Raw genomic sequence first — 14311 nt, forward strand, 5'->3', positions numbered from 1 at the left:
GGGGGAGAGAGGAACAGTCTCTGTCCCATCTGCTCGCTCTCATGGAATCTCCCTTAGGGACCAAAGTTCAGAGCAGACATCAGATCCAATCATCTGAGGATAGAGCTCACCCCCACTCCCCTCCTCCTGGGAGTACATTCACTACAGGAGGAGTGAGGAGGGGTCAACTACCCCGGCTCAGTGTACACATCCTAAACACTCTATAGTGCCCCTGAATCTTTCAAAGAGGCTGCTTCAATTATTTAGACACATGAAATATGCACAGCGCATGGTGGCCATGTGCGTGTGCGAGCCGACTCTACCTGCAGGCAGGGCCTCAGAACTACGTTCTACTCTGATGGAGAGCCGTTTGTTTGTTTCAGCGCTCGGTGACTGGGGGTGTCCATACATACAGGGTTCAGAGGCTCAGCTGGTCTCAATAAGGAAGGTCAGGCAAAGAAAGAAGGAGACAAGGCTTGTGAAGAAACCATTCCTTTATTGGTGAGTAGTGTCCAGTCAAGTCTGCCAGGGGCCAACGGTTCGAACAGTGCTCTGTCGGAACCCAAACCAGTATCCCTCGCACCCTCGCTCTACTGGTTGGTGATTGGTGGTTGGGGGGCTGGGGCTTGGTATACGTGGTGCGAATGTGCGCGTTTGCTACCCCCCCAAAAAGGGGAATCCATCTTTTACCCTGAAACAATGTTTAGACCTTAGTCATACTAATGATGTATTCCTTCTGGGGTGGGGGTTAGGGGTGAGAGAGGGTTGTGGGAGGTGGGGGCTACAGTGCTCCCAACAAAGAGCCAGGACACGGTGTAGGCCGAAGAGGGTAGGGGCTCAAAAAACACATCAGAAAACAACAGCAAAACCCCCCAACCCATTTTATTCTTCCTTTTATTCGAAACTCCTTCACCTCCCCTCATTTGCCGGAGAGGGAGGGGGGAGGGGGGGGGGGAGAGCGGGGTGACCAGAAGTGCTCCCCTTCCCCGTCCGTCGCAGCGGAACCTGGGCGGCCGCGCGCCGTGGCGACCTGCCCTTCTACTTTGAGTTGGCGGCGCCGCTCAGCATCTTGCGGACGGCCTGGGCGATGGCGTCGCGGTCGATGCCGAAGATCTTCAGCAGCTCCTGAGGTTTGCCGCTGCGGGGGACGTGGGCCACCGCCAGTCGGTGCACGCTGTAGCCCGCCTCGCTCCCCACCGCCGAGCACACCGCCTCCCCCAGGCCACCTGCGGAAGCGCAGCCACACGCAGACGTACAGCCTCAAAGATAGAACGGATTTGACTGCCGTACCCGTCGCCCCAAGGTCAGAGGTCCAGAGAAATCAAAGCTAATCACTGACAGAGAGTCTGTGGCGTTTTTTTTTCCTTCCTTTGTCTCGGCTGCCTTTGTGCGGCGGCATCCCACTGCGTCGTATGTCGTGCTGTACGTTAAAGTAGCAGCCAGGCTGCCCTATAGCTGTGTCTGTGTTCCAGCCCATTAACCATACTGTCAGCCCCCCCCCCCCCCCCACACACACACCTCTCTGCCCCACTGAGCAACGGGCTGATGGAATCTGCGGTGACAGCCTTGACGACCCCCACCCCCCCCCCTCACCCCCACACCCACCCCCACAAAAACACACCCACACGCACTCCTGTCCTTCACCCATACATTCACCCTGGGCTCCTCCTACGCCTTCCACTTGGAGACCGTCTGCACGAAGTGGGGGGGGGGGGGGGTGGAGGGTGGATGGTGAACGGTGGGGGGCACGGGGGTGCTCCACAATTCTATCCTGCCCCCCCTGCCCCCCGCCTCCTCCCCTCTCTACGACCTACACAGGGCCCACTACACAGACACAGGCTCCACCCTGTCTTAACCTTCCCCAGCAACCACTCCTCAGCCCCCTTCCCCCTCTCTCACATAGTGTACAGCCCACCCCCACCCCGCTATGCTCGCCTCACCTCCCCCGTGGCTAAGTGGAGCAGACCCCCACACCCACGACCCCCCCCCCCCCCCCCTTCCCCTCCCTCGCATCCTCACCTGTCATAATGCACTATTCATGTTCAATGTTCATGTTCAGGGAGTGGGGTTGTGGGGGTGGGGGTCTGGACCCTGGGCGAGGGGGGATGTTGATGCTGACCGCAGCGTGGCTCTGTCTACCTCAGGTTGTGGGCTCGTTTCTGACGGCCGTTAGCGCGCACACGAACGTGCGCGCACAGGGTCATTTCCTGTTTTCACTTCCCCCTGCGGAGAAGCGCGAGCCTGTGGAAACCCGCAGACCACCATAGTGTCTCCAGGCACACAGCTCTGCTGTGTCTCCATCATGGCATGAGATGCTCACTCGTTCACAGTGGATTGATCGTTTTACCGCTAAGCTTTCTGGAGAACTTGGCGGGCAAACAGGTTCTCTCATTTGTCCACACGTGGCTTTCATTCACTAGGTTCAACTGGGTGACATGGCTAGTGTGTGTGTGTGTGTGTGTGTGTGTGTGGTAAGAGTGACCCACCCTCATAGTAGTGGTCCTCCACGGTGAGGATGCGCCCCCGGGTGGTCCTGGCGTTGTCGATGATTGTCTTGGAGTCCAGGGGCTTGATAGTGAACGGGTCGATCACACGAATGTTGATCCTCTCTGACACAGAGGAGTCACACGGTTAAACGTGCGTGCGCTGTGCCAAGCAGTGTGTCTGTGTGTGTGATGAGAGTGGGTATGTGTGTTATGAGTGTGTGTGTGTGTGTGTGTGTGTGCGTTTGAGTCTGGTACCTTTCTTTAGCTGCTCCGCTGCAGCCAAGGCCTCATGCAGGGTCACCCCGGCTCCTATCACGGTCACATGATCGTCGTTGGTCTTATACACCACCTGACACACAGAATCATCCTACTGTATCAACAGCATACGTCTGAGGTCGTAACAGCAACCACAGAATCACAGTCATCAAACAGTAAGCATACATCAGCAATTCATATCTGCAGCGATATGAGTGATGAGAAGTACCTTCGCCTGGCCCACATGGAAGTCCTCAGTGCTGTTGTAGAGGATGGCGTTCTCTGGACGACTGGTTCTGATGAAACACACACCCTGAGAATAGCACACACGCACACACAAACACGTCAGCAGGTCATTTTGGGGAGAGGTTCTGTGAGGGTAATCTGGATGGTCTAGAGTAGACGAGCATCTAGCATGGTGATACCTTGGTGTTGGCTGCCAGCTCTACAGCTTTCTCTGTGGAAACCCCATCGCTAGGGTAGAACACCGTTGCCGTGGGGATGGCCCTGAACATGGCCAGATCCTCCAGGCCCATCTGAGAAGGCCCATCCTCACCTGGAACCACACACACACAAACCAGCACAGCACATCAGATACCACAGCACTTGGAGTGTTGAGGGTGGTTGAAGTGTGATCTAGTGGACGGGCATGCGCCAGCTCTGAGGCCGTGGACATGCGATGTACCTGAGGAGGTGAGAGGTCACCCGGCCACCCGTCACTACCTCCATGATGGAGAGAGGGAAGGAGGGAGGGAGGGCTGGCGAGAGGAGGGGGGCGGAGGAAGGGACGAATGTGGGCGGGCAGAGGACAAGAACGTGAAGAAAGGAGAATGAAAAGTTCAGGCCGGGTCAGGAGAGAGAGCAGGAGCTCAACAGAAGAAGTTCACCAGAGAGAAGAGAGAGGTTCAGCCCACAGCAGGAACAGGGTGAGGGAGACAGGACCCCCCTGCTGCTAGCCACACTAGCTTCAGCTGAAAACAGGCCCACACCGGTCAAACGTACTGTCAACACCCGGGGCGTGTTCAATTTAGCTGCCTGACAGAATTCCTGCCCAGGCTCCGGCTGCTGTGGGCTGCACCGGACCAACGAAAAATCAACCACGGTCAGGGAGAGGACAGAAGGAGGGATTCAGGGATCGAACTACAAGTAGCTGGTTTAGGGAGAGGGGGGTGTGAATCAAGACTACAGATCAGGGGTCAGGGGTCAGAGAAGGGACTGACCGATAGAGACGCCACAGTGCGAGCCACAGAGGTTGATGTTGCTCTCGGAGATGGCGGCCATGCGGATCTGGTCGTAGGCGCGGGAGAAGAAGGTGGCGAAGGTGCTGGCGAACACCACGTTGCGGTCCCGAACGGCGCAACCCATGGCGACACTCACCTAGGTGACGGAGAGGGGGTGGGGGTAGGGGATTTGACCAGTGAGAGCGTTTCAAAGGTAACCATCTGCACCTCAAGACATTCTGTTCCATGAGCAGATACTGCTATCGTGTCAGAACTGACAGTCCGGTATGGTTCATGGAGTTGTGCATGTCAAATAGAATCGTGTCATTGGTCATCTCATGTCTGACAGACACCGAGATGCTGTCAGCCACGTGACCAATCACGATGTCGCTAACATGTCACGACAGCACAGAGAGAAGCGCTTATTTGAATAAAGATGAGTGACCTACATTTGGTTGGATTGGTGTAACATGCCACGCACACACGCACACATATCCGCAAGCGAGCCAGCCAGCTCACACGCGCACAGATTCATTACATTTAGTCATTTGCAGATCCAGAGCGCTCTTATCCAGAGCGACTTACAGTAAGTACAGGGGACATCCCCCCCCAAGGCAAGTAGGGTGAAGTGCCTTGCCCAGGGACACAACGTCATTTGACACGGTCGGGAATCGAACCGGCGACCTTCTGATTACTAGCCCGATTCCCTAACTGCTCAGCCACCTGACTCCCATTCAGCCTGAGACCATAATACTGAAACAATTACAACCATGTGAACGGGCTGCACTGGGGTAAAGGTTAACAGATCATGCAACATCAACTAACACAAACCCCCCCTCAGGTGAGAGAGTTAGGAGTTGGCTATCTCACCACGCTCGAGAAGCTACCTCGCGTCAACACCAGCCAGTGACCCTGAACAAAGGCACAGACAGTGAAAGACACAGAACCTTCCAGAGCCGGCGTCTCACCATGTTCTGCTCGGCGATGTAGCACTCCACGTAGCGGTTGGGGTGCTCGTTCTTGAAGATCTCTGAGAAGGTGGAGTTCTTGGTGTCTCCGTCCAGAGCCACCACGCGCTCGTTGTAGCGGCCCAGCTTAGCCAGAGCCATGCCGTAGGCCTTCCTTGTGGCGATCTGGACACAAACACACGCAGACACACACGTGTCATCCCAGATCCCCAAAATCACCTAAGTGGGACTGACTGCCCTGACTGCCCAGGGCCCCAATGGGTGGAGGGCCCCTCGAAACGCTTTGCCTGAAAACGTGCTTAAAGAAAAAATGGACAAAGCCAAAACGGGGAGGGAGGGGGCAAACTGCAATCTCTTCATGGGGCCCAAAATTCTAAGGGGCGCCTCTGATCACAATCATAGCCCCCGTTGCCCTGGCCTTCCCCTCGTTCAAACACCAAACATCTCCATTCAGCTACTCTCCGCCCAGTTTCTCCTCGTGCCCCAAAACTGTTGCTACTCCCTCCCCTACCTACTACCTACCCCCCACCCCCCCCAGCCCTCTACCTTCTCCCCGATCTTGTAGCTGGGCGCGCTGGGCATCCTGATGTTGCGCAGGCTGACCGGCGGGGCGTCCTCGCTGGGCGTGGCCGGGTACAGACGCTTGTTGCTGGTCACCATGCGCCCCTGCAGCTCCTTCATCACACCCTCCGCAATGTCCTTGGGCAGGGGCTTCCCATGCCAGCCCATCTTGTCCTCTGCAGCTGTGGACGGACGTCCACGCACACACACACACACACACACACAAACAAAGGAGGTGAACGTGTATGTATTATCTGGTTTCGGGATATTCCCTGTATCTCCTGATTCTTCACTGACACCTTAAACTCACAGTTTACACCTCGCTGGATCGAGGCCACCGGACTGAGACAACACACACACACACTCACACAGGGCCGGCCCAAGGCATAAGCAACTAAGCGGCTGCTCAGGGGCCCCAATGGCAAATGAAATTACAGTTTAATGTATTATGTACAAATATTTTCTTTTTTTCTTTTTTTTTGGCAAAGATAAGCGACACCGAGGGGCCCCCAAATCGATTTTGCTTAAGGCCCCATAAAGGCTTGGGCCGGCCCTGCACTCACACACCACTCAACAATGGGAAGTGATGTGAGTGTATCCTACACATTCTGAGGGATTACTGGGCTTCAGCAGCTAAATACATAAATCAGGACCAGGATTAGAGTAGGGTTAGGGAGCGCCCAGGAGCAGAGGGTAGGAGTCTGTGTGTGTGTGTGTGTGGGTGTGTGTGTGTGTGGAGGGGTGTCACTGTACCTGGTATGCCCTTGCCCTTGATGGTCTTGGCGATGACAGCGAGGGGCTGGTGGCGAGGCTGACTCAAAACCTTACACAGCTCCTCCACACTGTGCCCATCTACAATGACAGCATGCCAGCTGCACACACACACACACCGCAGAGAACAAGAATAAAACACGTGTTTCCTCGAGGGCTTTTTCTGCAGGTCAGAGGTTGTCCTCAAACGATCACTAACCTAAGACAACACACCGCACACACACACACACACACACACTCCACCAACTCTCCCGCCAGGTCGTACCCAAAGGCCTCGCAGCGTTTCTGGTACTTCTCCACATGGTGCTGCAGGGGCGTTGGGTCGCTCTGGCCCAGACGGTTGATGTCCAGGATGGCCACCAGGTTGTCCAGCTGGTAGTAGGAGGCGAAGGCCATGGCCTCCCACACCGCGCCCTCGGACATCTCCCCGTCGCCCAGCACGCAGTACACACGGTAGCTGGAGGAGACACGGAGATACCCACTCATGATCACCCACACACTGTGGAATGGGATGAACCCATCTATGGTTCTCATACGGCAGCCTTAAGGCGGGGGTGAACAGATGCAACAATGTGGTTTCTCCCTCTGTTTGGCCTTCCCGTCATACACCAAACGTTTCCTTTCAGCTACTCTCTGCCCAGTTTTCCTCTCCTCGTGCTCAGAAGCCGTTGCTGCCCCCTCCCCTCCCCTCCCCTCCCCTCCCCTCCCCTCCCCTCCCCTCCCCTCCCCTCCCCTCCCCTCCCCTCCCCTCCCCTCCCCTCCCCTCCCCTCCCCTCCCCTCCCCTCCCCTCCCCTCCCCTCCCCTCCCCTCCCCTCCCCTCCCCTCCCCTCCCCTCCCCTCCGATCATCCCTATTTAGTTTTCAGGGTTAACAAGGCCTGACAGGTTTCCAGTCAAATAGGCCCTTTCTTCTCCCAGCCAGGAGACAGATTGAGACACCCAGCTTTGAGGCTAGCATTCCTGCCCTGCCCCGAGAGGAGCTGCATTCCACAGCCGGGCCCTGGATCCACAGACCGGCACCTGGGACAGAACCACCTTAACTCCTGCTCTCCTGCATCCCCCAGGGTTCTCCAGGGTTCCTCCCTGGTTAAAACAGAGTTCTTCTTATAGAGAGGTTCAGGGGGACCCCTGGATGATCCACGTATCACCTGGGCAGAGCCACCAACCACCAGACCATATCCATGTGCTGCTGATAGTGAAGTGTGGTGAGTGTGAGGCTTGTGTGTTTAGTGCTCAGTATGTATGTGCTCAGTATGGCGTGTGTGTGCTCAGTATGTGTGTGTGTGCTCAGTATGGTGTGTGTGTGCTCAGTATGTGTGTGTGTGCTCAGTATGGTGTGTATGTGTGCTCAGTATGGTGTGTGTGTGCTCAGTATGTGTGTGCTCAGTATGGTGTGTGTGTGCTCAGTATGGTGTGTGTGTGCTCAGTATGTGTGTGTGTGCTCAGTATGGTGTGTGTGTGCTCAGTATGGTGTGTGTGTGCTCAGTATGTGTGTGCTCAGTATGGTGTGTGTGTGCTCAGTATGTGTGTGCTCAGTATGGTGTGTGTGTGCTCAGTATGGTGTGTATGTGTGTTCAGTATGGTGTGTGTGTGTTCAGTACAGTGTGTGTATGTGTGTTCAGTATGGTGTGTGTGTGCTCAGTATGGTGTGTGTGTTCAGTATGGTGTGTGTATGTGTGTGCTCAGTATGGTGTGTGTGTTCAGTACAGTGTGTGTGTGTGTGTTCAGTATAGTGTGTGCGTTCTTGATGTCCTTGTCCATGACACCAGACGAAAGGTCACAGTACGGGCCCCTCATGAAAACACAATGAAAAGACGGATCACGGGCTGTCCCTACACACACACACACACACACGCTCCGATGATGCAATGTGATGTGAGTGTGTTCTACACATTCTAAGGGATTACTGGGGTGCTGCAGTTAAACATATAAATCAGGACCAGGATTAGAGCAGGGTTAGGGACCCCCAGAAGCATAGGGTAGAAGTGTGTGTGTGTGTTCAGGCTAGGTTAGGCAGCCCCTAGATGGTCTTAGCAAAACAAACAGGGCCTCTGAAATACTTCAAAGGAATCAAATAAGAGAACATATATTCAAAGACTATAGGGGAACTTGTGATGCAGTTGACAGAGAATGGGCTCTTTGTGAAGGCATCCTTACAATAAGACACCCTCGTGCTACTAAACCTGTCACACCAGTGAATAGCTCTTAGTAGCTAAGATACCCTTGGGATTTCAGAGTGCCTCACATACTAGTACAGAGATGCCAACCAAGCCAGGAGAGAAGTCCAGGAAGAACAGCATGTGTCATAAGCTGTGAGATTTCTGGAACCTTTTTTTTTTTCACACCCCTTGAATTCTCTCTCTCTATCCCCCCCCCCCTCTCTCTCTCTCTCTCTCCCTCTCTCTCTCTCTATCTCTCTCTCTCTCACACATTCAAGGGTGAGAACATTAACAGATGAGAAGGCTTCCAGCTCACACCTCTTTCTGTCCAAACCTGAATCTGCTTCTCAGCCCGGGGCTGGCTTAGAACGATTACCATCACCCCTTATTCATGTAGAAACAGCCGACTGGGAAACGACTGATGAGAGCCACGGCCCAGAAAACCTGCCCTGTGACATTTCCAGTGGTGGGTAAAGCATTAAGCAGTGATTAACAGCTTAATCCCCCTAGGTTCAGTCACGGAACGTGAGCCTGCTTGGGAAGAGCTGGGCAAAAAGCCGAGAGGTTGTAATTATGTAATGGTGTGCCGTGCTGAACTGCAGATGACACTTTCATTCATAGACCCCCGCCCCTCCACAACTAGCAGATGATGTAGGCCTGTAGTAGGTCTGGGTCACACCAAGAGAGAGTGTGTGTGTGTGTGTGTGTGTGTGAGAAGCAGAAGCTAGTGAGGAATGTGTGTCTGTGTGTCTGTGTGGCCCACGCGTACTTTCATCCAAAGTACGTGCGGGAGATGTGCATGTGTGCACGTGAACGCCGCTCACTTCCCAGCCCAGAAGCAAACGCAAGGATGAAGCCCTACTACCCTGGAGGCGAGGGGCGAGAGGCAGAGCGCGCGCGCGTGCGAGAGAGAGGACCCTATGAAGAGAGAGTGAAGTCTACAGAGAGAGAGAGAGAGAGGCTGTGCGACAGTGAAACAGAGCGAGGGAGGAGAGGGGGTGAGGTGGCTGCCGAATCTCGGATTATTAGAGCAGAAGAAATTGACTGAACACAATATATGACGAGGGAGCGAGAGAGAGGGGGAAAGAGAGGGAGGCCGAGAGAGGGAGAGGAAGAAGAGAGAGAGAGAGCAGGGGAGAGAGAGCAGGGGAGAGAGAGAGAGAGAGAGCAGGGGAGAGAGAGAGCAGGGGAGAGAGAGAGCAGGGGAGAGAGAGAGAGAGAGCAGGGGAGAGAGAGAGCAGGGGAGAGAGAGAGAGAGAGAGCAGGGGTGAGAGAGAGAGAGAGCAGGGGAGAGAGAGAGGGGTGGAGAGAAAACATGGAGCCAGCACATCACACATGTACAGTATTTTACAGCAGAGTAAACATGGTAGAGAGCAACAAATATCAATAATGAGCATTTCAAAGTCTACTCACAACCCCAAAGTTCAGCTCCACGACTACACCCTCTTTGTCTTTGTTATTGTTTATTCAGTTTATTCATTATAAGAGGAAAACAGTGAGGGGGAGAGGTAGCGAGAGATACAGAGGAATAGAGAGAGAGCGGGAAAGAGATAAAGAGGTATATATAGAGAGAGAGACAGAGAGGGAGAAATAGAGAGAAAAAAAGGACCGAACTGGAGTATCAGCAGCAGGCGCCATTGTGTGTCAGTATTCCACGTGGTTCTAGAACCCACGAGTCTCTCGGAAAACAAAGATGCGGCGACCCCCCTCGGCCAGCATGTTGCGACCCAGCTGGCGTCTCTCCATGACCTCACAAATGGACCCCCACCTCCTCCCATCCCCTCGCCTCCCTCCCCCCTCCTTCTGTCACACCTAGTTACCCCCCTCCCCCAGGGCCAGGGTGAAATGTCACATCAGCCTGGCTTACTGTTAGCATGTTGCATGCCTATGGATGTGGGTCGGACTGTGTCTGTGGGCCTCACCTGGCCTTGTCAAAGTATTTTCCAGTGTAAGCCATCCCACAGGCAGCCCCCAGCCCCTGGCCCAGAGAGCCGGTGGCCACGTCCACAAACTGCTGCTTCTGTAAACACACGCACAAACACATTTAATAGTAGCTTTCATCAAATGTTACTGTCTGAGTATCTGTGTGTTTGTCTGTCTGTCTGTGTCTATCTGTCTGTGTCTGTCTGTCTGTGTCTGTCTGTCTGTGTCCATCTGTCCGTATGTCTGCCCGTCTGAGCCTGGACAGGCACGACTGTGTCGACCATAGAGGAGTCTGGAACAGGCTGACACGGTCACACAATCACATATTTGTTGCCCCTGTGTGTGTAAAGTGTGTGTGTACAGTGTGTGTACAGTGTGTGTGTACAGTGTGTGTGTACAGTGTGTGTGTGGGTTGTGAAGAGAGGGAGTGTGTTCCAGTCATGTACCAGCGGGGTCAGACTGCAGGGCATCTCTCTTCCGGCCCGTGAAACAACAGAGTCTGGAGTTAAAGAACGAGCATAATACAGTGACTGTGTTACAGTATTAACAGGCATGTGTATGTGACTATTCTAACGTTGATTTAAGGAATTTGTAGTCGTGACAGTATTAGAGGATTAACACACTGATTTTTGAAACTGATTTAGGCTGCCGAACCTGGTGAGACACATACTTATTCCTCTCACACAGAAATATCAGTCTACAGAAACACATGGTAACCATGCAGGTGGATCTAGGTCTGGGTCAGACAGAGGACTGGGGGACAGCAGCTGAAAGGGGGCCTGAGGTGACATCCTGAGGGGGTTCAGAAGGCCGACCCAGAGTCCCAGCTCACCGGCACGGGGTGTCCCTCCAGGATGGAGTCCACCTTACGCAGGTTCACCAGCTCGCTCTCCTTCAGGTAGCCCGTCTCCGCCCACACCGCGTACAGCACGGGGGCCGCATGCCCCTGGAGGAGGGAGAGAGGGATGGAAGGAGGCGGGGGTAGAGAAAGACAGATAGAAAGATACAGAGGGAGAAACGTTGATTGCACTCAAAGAATTCGGCCTTGTTTATGATTGTTAAGATGACATGTCTCTACAGCACAGGTGCTTCTGTATAAGATAATATGCTTACACCACTGTTTAGAGACTTCTAATCCAGGAATGATTAAAGGCCACTGACAATCAGTGTCAGTAGACACTGTCTGTATGTCAGTAGACAGTGTCTGTGTCAGTAGGCAGTGTCTGTAGTCTCTGTAGATGGTGTCTGTAGACAGTGTGTGTCAGTAGACAGTGTCTGTAGTGTCTGTAGATGGTGTCTGTAGACAGTGTGTGTAGTGTCAGTAGACAGTGTCTGTAGTGTCTGTAGACAGTGGAGGTGTGGCACCTTGGAGAGGATAAAGCGGTCATTGTTGGGGTTGCGTGGGTCGTCAGGGCGATACTTCATGGTGTGGAAGAAGAGCACCGACATGATCTCTGCGACGCTGCAGCATGATGAGGGGTGTCTGAAGGAACAGGACAGGGGCATACAGTTACACACACACTCTTTAATAGTGCTCTCCCACTAGTACACACACACAGTCTCCCACATTAAGACACGGCACAGACAGAGATATCACACACACACACACACACACACACATCCTCCTGTGATGTCATAGCCTGGTCAGCACACACAGAGCTGCTCTACTGAGGGTGAACCCTGCCTGCTCTCTTCCAGCCCAGACTGCTCTGATGTAACCTGGAGTCAAACTGCTGTCTGTCTGCCAGGACCCTCTTCTCCTGCACTCGGACACGACCAATCAACCTCAGAAAGCGGTCAAGCAGCCACCAGAGCAGGCACACAACAGGAACTTGCATTTGAAAATGACTGAAATCAAATGTTTGATTTATTCAGAAAGCATCATTGCCACTTGTTACTGTGAAATCAATCTGAAGTTCACACACTGTTGGTTGGTAGGACTGGTTAAACATGCGTTATCTCAAAGAATCTATCTAGTAGTTATGATCAACACCATTCCCCAGTTAGTCCCCATTACACACAAGCATGTTAGAGGATAAAAAGTATAATAATTTATTGTGCAGTAGTATTTTTGTCCAATTCCATGCAGAATAAGCTTGTGTTGTTTTGTTTGTATGTTTGCAGAACAAACTATCAGTTAATTTGTACATGGGTATACAGTAACAACAGCTTTATTGTTATTTAACGCTCAACATGCCCGTGAACAATACTTCACCATGGACAGAGCTTGATAATGTAGCTCATACACTTTATTTCCAACCTGAAAGGGAAACTTTGCCATTACATTTTTATTACTTCAATTAACAATAAATAAGCAAACAGTGAACAACAAAATTAACTTATTGCATATTACATAACACTACCTCTACCGAACTACCGAACATTAACCCTGCTCTCCAGATAGTTAATAATTTAATCCTAGCGTCTTTCCCAAGTCATAAGGAATGACACATTCTTTACTTTTACATTGGAAAAAATACATATGACAAAGGCATACGGAAGATAAAATAAATATGTATGGACGAGGAGGGATTGAGTCCCGAGAAGCGCATTGACTTCAGGGCGCACTCACTTATCACTTCTCTCGCGCGCAGGGGACAACAAGGAAAGCTTTTACGCAAGCGCAAAGGGCTGCCAGACACGAGCGCGGTCCCTTTTAGAATTGTGTTGCGGCGGACGGTTCCATTCCACAAACTGCAAAGCCCACGTCCCCACTGCATAATGACCAGTTCGTTACGGGATCATAGGCATAAAATCTGTTGACACTGTCTGTTTAATATAAACGTTAAAAATATAAGGAAAGACACGCAAGATTAGATAAATGCATCAATGCACCAGCCTCCAGTGAGATGAAGTAGGATATCGGATGCCTAGGCTAAAACGTAATCAAATATTAATGAAATTTGCATAGGTTTTATATTATACGTATAACATGTGCACATTGATTCATGCATATGTAGCCTACTGTAAAGGTTGATGATAAATCTGAAGCACGCGTTACTTTCATATTAACAGTTTAACCGTTTCTGGAGCAATGCATACACGCAAAACGCCAAATTGGCACCAAATTGTTTTCTTTATAAAAAAACTAAACCTCCGTGTAAATACGCATAGTAGCCTATTTGCATTCACAAATTTAGTTTCTCAAATGTACATTTTACCCAAAGCAGTTGTATATGTCACGCTCTCATCCCCTTACCCGCTGCCCGCTGCTGTTGTCGCCTTGATGGAGTTGATCCGGAGCCGGTTGGCAAGGTTCTTGAGCGCCTGAACGGTCTGTTGGTCGGGTTTGTGATAGTCCTCCATACTGGTGCACTGCTGACCGTATGTAAACAAACTACAACTTTGTCAAATGCTGTCCCAGAAAGAGGAAACACAAGCTTAGACGTCAAAGATAGAGTAAAATCACCTTGACCCTGTCCCGTGAATATGCAGGCAGATAGAAATGAAGACAAAGATACAGAGATGAGAGCGGAGATTGTCGGGGGGCGTGTTCGAAAACAATGAATATGGCTAATCTCGGGCTAAAAGAAGACCAGCAAGTGCATAAGCTCAACGAAGGCAGAGTGCAAGTGCGTGTCTGTGGCGCTGCACAAAGTACAGTTACGTTCCAAACAGTCACGCATGGGCAAAGTAGTGAGGTAGGCGGGGACGCGAGACCAAATGCAAGGACCCCACCCCCAGAGCTGCCCCGCGTCACAGCCCTCCCTTCACAGCGAGTCTCGTCAGAAACACCCACATCTCAGGCCGTCCGGCTCCGAGCAAGCTGCGGATGAGAGCCGCCATTGACCCGCAAGGAGGGTGGAGGAATTCACCTACACTCCCACTACAACAGTAGGCTTCTAGCATTACAGTTCTCTGACAGTTGACCTAATAAACTACTTTTATTTTTTTTTATTTATTTTTTTTTTTTGGGGGGGGGGGGGGGGATTTGGTGACGTGGATTTGGTTGACCTGGAATATACGTGCTGACCCAAGAGATAACGAGAT

General features: G+C 52.2%; 1 protein-coding gene across 2 annotated transcripts; it reads right to left on the reverse strand.

The window, feature by feature from the left end:
- Positions 1-455: 455 nt before the first annotated feature.
- Positions 456-13926, reverse strand: LOC146250857 (transketolase-like). Of its 2 annotated transcripts, XM_084681075.1 has the most exons (15): positions 13731-13926; positions 13521-13636; positions 11687-11804; positions 11154-11267; positions 10321-10418; positions 6506-6697; positions 6223-6341; positions 5455-5651; positions 4909-5073; positions 3941-4097; positions 3146-3276; positions 2950-3033; positions 2721-2814; positions 2466-2588; positions 456-1205 (listed from the first exon to the last, which is right to left on the reverse strand). In XM_084681075.1, exons 2-15 carry the CDS (start codon positions 13625-13627, stop codon positions 1018-1020), a joined length of 1887 nt encoding a protein of 628 aa, XP_084537201.1. In that variant the 5' UTR covers positions 13628-13636; positions 13731-13926; the 3' UTR covers positions 456-1017. The 2 variants fall into 2 exon arrangements, with proteins under 2 accessions (XP_084537201.1, XP_084537200.1); XM_084681074.1 differs by having other exon boundaries at positions 13521-13926.
- Positions 13927-14311: the final 385 nt, after the last annotated feature.

The sequence above is a fragment of the Hypomesus nipponensis genome, chromosome 18, assembly GCF_054491055.1.
Source record: "Hypomesus nipponensis isolate SF chromosome 18, ASM5449105v1, whole genome shotgun sequence".
NCBI lineage: Eukaryota > Metazoa > Chordata > Actinopteri > Osmeriformes > Osmeridae > Hypomesus > Hypomesus nipponensis.

Coding starts and splice junctions, on each gene's coding strand:
- LOC146250857 (XM_084681075.1), bottom strand. CDS start 13,627: ATGGAGGACTATCACAAACCCGACCAACAGACCGTTCAGGCGCTCAAG. Junction 3,277..3,940: donor GCACTGTGGCGTCTCTATCG/GTCAGTCCCTTC, acceptor GTGTGGTTCCAG/GTGAGGATGGGCCTTCTCAG. Junction 1,206..2,465: donor GGAGGACCACTACTATGAGG/GTGGGTCACTCT, acceptor GCGCTTCCGCAG/GTGGCCTGGGGGAGGCGGTG.